Raw genomic sequence first — 6,000 nt, forward strand, 5'->3', positions numbered from 1 at the left:
ATAGTTGGAACCGATATACATTTGCAGTACAAATGAATATCTGTGTCATAATTTAGAATAATATTGATCTTGTACTTTGATGTAATTGTAAACTCCACCTAACCTTTGAGGCAAATATTTTACTTTTCTACTCTGCCACATTTATTCGATTACTTTAGTTCCTAGTTACTTTGCAGATTCAGATCATGAATACCTCATTATCATTTGGCATGAGATCCAAAGTGATGCGTTTGTTTTATCTGAAATGTAATGAAACACTTAATACTACTACTACTGCTGATCATAATCGTAAATATGCTGAATGTCGGAGCCGGTAATCTGATGGTGAATAATCAGTCTATCTCTAAATATGAGGCTGTTCGTAGCCCACAGTTGCTGCCAGTTTCACCCAAAATCCCACAATATTCACTCATTGGTGTGACTATCACTCTGTAGTGAGCCATCAGACTTGACACCCTCAGAATTTCAATAAAATGCATTTTGTAATTTGTCTACTTACTTATGATCCATCACAAACCATGAGTGCAAGTATTCCCAGCCAACTTATTCTTTTTTTTTTATTCTCAAATTGCCCTGGTTATTCTAAAGTAAAATGCAATGCATCCATATTTTAGGGTAATGAGAGAATCTTAGAGGCAGATAAATGGAAGTGGGACAAAAGCACAGTTTTTTGTCCGGGAACTGAAAAGATTTTAAAACCCATCCCTTTTTTAAATAGATTATTCAGGCTTTGATGTTTTAAAGAGTTGAACAAAAGAGGATTCTAATAGCTTAAAACATTTATTCAACACATGTCGGAGGTCAGTACAGTACAAGGACAAAAGGACAAATCCTCACATGCATCAGTGGCTGTCTGCTGTTAACTGACTGTGATTGTGTCTGCCCCCAGGTGGATCCAGAAAAGGGCATTTCTCTGAGGTTCCCCCGCTTCCTTCGAATCAGAGACGACAAGAAGCCCGAGGACGCCACAAGCGGAGCTCAGGTACATCACATCACCTGTACCGAGGGGTAAAATAAAAAGGAAAAAAAACGGGGTTGTGTACTATAGACAGATACATCAGATATTATCTGCAGAGCGTGTGTGGAGGCTCTGAAGGTGAAACGAGGTCGGCCTCGTTCTGTAAACCAGTAAGAATTCAATCGAATGTTTGTTTGACCATGTAGCTTTGTAGAAATGCTGCAACATCATCATTGTGATCACCATCATCATCATCATGGTCACCTCACAAGCACTGTCCTGCAAACATTTCAAGGGTGAACAGCACCACAAGGACAATCCTTCCTTCATACAGGCATGGGTTTATGTTGTGGCCTCCAGCATGAACAACACTGTGTAACAGTGAGGGAGAGCAGCACCTATGGAGATCTGTGGTGGAGAATATACTGTGCGACAGCAAGCAGTGAATTAAATAGCTCTGTGGCAACGTGTCAGTCAGCTACACCTTGACTGGAATACACACCAACCAGTAATTCTACGTTACATAATTCTTTTGTTTCTTTATCACTGGGTGTCTCTTGTTTTAGCTCTGTATGTGAAAGGACACCACAACAGCTACAATATGCTTTGCCAAAGACATAAATTAAGTTTGAATGATTTAAGATGTTTTATTTATTCTAAAATGATCTTTGCTTGCCTCTCTGTGGCCTGTCTGCTGACCCAGCAGCACATAATTTATTTATGAGTCAACCCAACCTGAATTACAAGTCAATGCACACATCCCTCTGTTTCACTATAGAATAACTTATAGAAACTGAACTCAACAGATTTGCCTTGTTACGTAAAGACTGGAACAACTTCTGTCTAAACTCTATGTACATAAACTCTAGAGCTGTTGGAAAGGATTTTGATAATCAACAAATTGACGTTTATCAAGTAAAAATGTTCCAATTTTCTGGGTCCAGCTTCTAAAATGGAAATGTGCGGCTCTTGTTTGTCACTAATGAACATAATGAAGAATCTTTAGGTTTTGGACTGTTGGTTGGACGAGGAAGCGCCACTTGAGGTTCTGGGAAGTTGTGATTATTATTTTTCTTGTTTTTTTGACATTTTATAGACTTAACAATTAATGAATTCATAAATGATGAACGTAATCGCTAGTTACATCCCATAGCAAGAGTGCTGAAACAATTTAGTCAAGCAACAACAAAAAGATAATTTGGCCTTCAACAAACAAACATGGTTCTCATTAACGATTTTGGTCTGCAGATTGCATTTCAAATTTAATCCAAAATAATTTGATATATGAGCTGTCAAAAAAACATTGACAAAGCGACATTTTTTTAAAGCCCAATAACTTTGAAATGCTTGTTTTTTTTCTGATCAACAGAAGACAAGCCGACATTTTTATTCTTTTATCCTGTAATAGAGGAAAAAACAATAAATCCTCACATCAGAGAAGCTGAAAACAGCCAATGTTTGGCCGTTTTGCTTAAAAAATGGCTTTAATGATTAAGATTTTCAGATCAGTCTCTGATGAATTTTCTAATTTATATTGATCCACTAATATCAAAATTACCCGTCTAAACATTACATCTCTATAATTGAACCCAATTTTCATCATTTATAAAGTAAAAATAAACTACTATCCCCTCAGTAAAAGCTCCTCAGTCGTTGTAAATTGAATATTGAGTTTTTAACTTTTCTTCAAAGCCGACATCACCTTGAGTTCTGTGAAGTTGTGATGGGTATTTTTTCACAATAGCAACTTGAAAATAAATGACCAACTTCAATCCCTCGTCTTTGTTCATATTGATAGAACTGAATGAAAATAGTTGGATAACTGAAAAAATTACTTTTTTTTTTTTTTTCAAGGAAACATTTCCTGGTTTCAGCTTTTCATATGTGAGAATTTGCTGCTTTGCTGACTTAAGAATAAAGAATTTATACTTGATGAACATAATCACGAGTTGCAGCCATTATCGAGAGTGCTGAAACGATTAGTGAAGTGACGACAAAAAAAGGTAATTTGGCCGACAACAAGCAATTATTCTCTCTATGGATTACTCTTCAGATTGCATTTCAAGATTGATGAGCTTTTAAAATGTAAAAACAAATGACATCTTTGAGGTTCTTGCTTTGTTTGACCAACAGCCATAAAGCCACAGATGTGCATTTTTCTGTAATGTAACAGGTTAACAATCAACAAATCCTCACATTAGAGAAACTAAAAGCAGTAAAATCAAATGACTGATGAAAGTGAGGAAGCTCAGGAAGAGCCACAGAGGAGGGATCACTCTCCCAGGAGGGACAGACAATGCAATACATGTTGCATCTACAGAGCAACAATATCACAATTTACAAATTGCATTGACAGAATATCTGATACAACCTATATAACATATGTAAAGTGCCAAGTGGTGCCCGGGTCACACAACCTCCTCTCCACCATGGTGACCTGGACGTGGGTGGGAAGATAATTAGCAGTAAAAGTGAATTTTTGGCCCTTGTGCTTTAGAAAAATATGTAATTTAAAAAATCCTGTCTTTTTTTTCTTAAGAAAATAAAGAATCATGAAATTGTCAAATAGTTGCTGATTAATTTTATATCGATCCATTAAAATTAAGAATAGCTGACAAAACGTTTTAGCTGTAGAAATGACGAGCAGTTATTTTGATCTATAAAATAAAAATGAACTGAAATCACCTCAATAAAATCTCCTCGGTCGTTGTAAATTGAATATCATTCAGTTTTGAGCCTTTTTTCCAAGCCAACATCACCTTGAGTTCTGTGAAGTTGTGATGGGCATTTTCCAATAGTTTTGATGCAGAAATAAATGGTTATTTAAAAAGCAAAACAAAAAGAAAGCTCCTCACATTAACCCAACTGCTGGATGATTCTTTTTAACCTCTCAAATAAAGTATACTCTTCATGCTGTGGGCGTAGTCGATAATTCATGGGAACTAGTAACAATGTATTTACTGTAAGGAGGTAAGGAAGAAGCTGTGTACTCAAACACCACTGACATTGACAACATTGACAAAACCACCACCGTCTAGACAGGAAGTTTAGCTTTGGTATTGTGAAAGTGCTCACAGTCCACCACAGGCTTCCATATCGAACTTTGATTCTCTACTAAAACATTTAAGACGTGCTTGGCAGCATGAAGAGATTCCCTGAATGTACAAACGCTGACTGGCAACCGAACTACAGCCAGGTATGATGCAAGCTTCTCTTAATGTTGTGTAACAGCAGACAGCACAAGGATTTTGACTTCTGCCTAAGGCCCGCCTGTTGCTTTTTAACCCCAAACTTAAACCAGTATAACTTAAGTCAGTGAACAGTCACATAATATATGTTCTGACCTGAACAAAGAGCCATCTGTCGACTGTGGAGTCTAAATTTGTGCTCAGCTGGGATTCAGGTTGGAACATTAGCTGCATTTAAATAATACTTCTGTCACTTATTGTCTGAGGAAACGCACATGCTGTGCTAACGCGGCACATTGTGTCACATTCTCTCATTTAGCAGACCATTAAAATGAGACCTGACATCAGTGACCATTTTTACATGCATAGAATATTGGTTTTTTTTCACCCCTTTTTTTCCAAAAAAGTCAATATTGCTCATGGCTGATGAAAATTAATATTCCTATTAACTCGCAGCTGTACTGACTTAAAAAACATTCCCAAACTCTCACCTCTCACCCAAGAGGCTTCCTGTTTCCTGGAAGAGAGGTCACCGAACATGTTTTTATCCTGGCTTTTTTGACTTTCCAGTGGAATGTGGCGAATATAGTCTTGTACTGAGTAATAGTGGAATATTGCTGTGATACGTGCTGCATCATCTAATCGATTTATTCAATCAACTATTAAATTGACTGGCAGCTGTTTTGGTAATTGATCTATCATTTTGAGTATTAATATATATTTTGAGATCTTTCAAGGGAAAAAAAAGTACAAATTTCTGGTTTCTTTCTTCCTCCATGACTGTGAACTCAATATCTTTGGGTTGTTGTCAAGACAAGACATTTGAGGACGTCGTAATGGGCTTTTTTGAAACACTGATCGACATTTCTCGCCATTTTGCTTACATTTTAGACCAAACAGCTAATCGATCAAAGGAGAAAATAATTGTTACTTCCAGCAGCAGGTAAACATGGCAGCTCAAGTCGGAGGGAGTGAGGCAAAGCTGGGAGCTGTAAGACTTGGACCCGTTCAGTTTTAGGCTGAGAATCAAAGCATTACCTTGATCCTGTTTTGGAGAAATGATGTGATGTTTCATTGTTTTCCTCCTCTCTGTGCCACCCTGCTGCTGTGGTACTGATACTGCTGATTTCTGGGTGGGCCTGCTGTTCTCACATTATTCAATGTCCCGCCTCCCGTCCCCCTCGCTGCCGAACCCTGATGAGCTCAAGTGAACACAACCTCTGTCTCCCAGTCAGCAGCTGGGAGTCACCGACTTCAAAGCCCTGGATATGAATAATCAAACTGTTATTTTTAGCTTCTCCTCTTCATGTTGCTGACCTGACTTCATGATCTTCTCCCCCTCCCTCTCCATCTCCTTCTCTCTTTCATGCTGTCCCTCACCTCCTCCTTCTCTCTCTCTCTTTCAATATCTCTCTGCCTCTCGATCGCTGTCCATCTCTTCTGCTCCCTGCAGATCGCTGATTTGTACAAGAAGCAGCAGCAGATCCAGAATCAGGGAGAGAAAGTTGACCCGGAGGACTACTACTGATCGCCTGTGGTCATCAGCGGGGAATAATGAATAATAGCAATTTCAAAAATAATTGTAAATAGATTCTTTTCTTTTTCTGTAATGTACAATGAAAATAAAGACTCTCGCCAGTTTTAAGCATCCTGTCGTTTATGTTATTGATTCATTGACGCCGCTCCCATACGGGCTCCGATTTCCTTTTCGGAGGCAAAACTGCGTAAACATCTCGCAATTCAAAACACACAAAATCGACTTACAGCGGTTACAGCGTACCTGCTGGTAATAGATCCCCATCAAAAATTCACTCCGCAAAACTGCCCAGCAAAACTATCTACGGGCGGCATACC

General features: G+C 38.3%; 1 protein-coding gene across 1 annotated transcript in view; it reads left to right on the forward strand.

Moving 5' to 3' along the window:
* Positions 1–5,794, forward strand: part of lig1 (ligase I, DNA, ATP-dependent) — a 54,537-nt gene extending 48,743 nt beyond the window's left edge. Inside the window, exons 26-27 of the mRNA XM_030402943.1 lie at positions 890–982; positions 5,600–5,794. Of these exons, the coding sequence (XP_030258803.1) occupies positions 890–982; positions 5,600–5,674 (168 nt within the window). The 3' untranslated portion in view covers positions 5,675–5,794. The remainder of the gene's footprint in view (positions 1–889; positions 983–5,599) is intronic.
* The last annotated feature ends 206 nt before the right edge of the window (positions 5,795–6,000 follow it).

The sequence above is a fragment of the Sparus aurata genome, chromosome 21 (genome assembly GCF_900880675.1).
Source record: "Sparus aurata chromosome 21, fSpaAur1.1, whole genome shotgun sequence".
In the NCBI taxonomy this organism is placed as follows: Eukaryota; Metazoa; Chordata; class Actinopteri; order Spariformes; family Sparidae; genus Sparus; species Sparus aurata.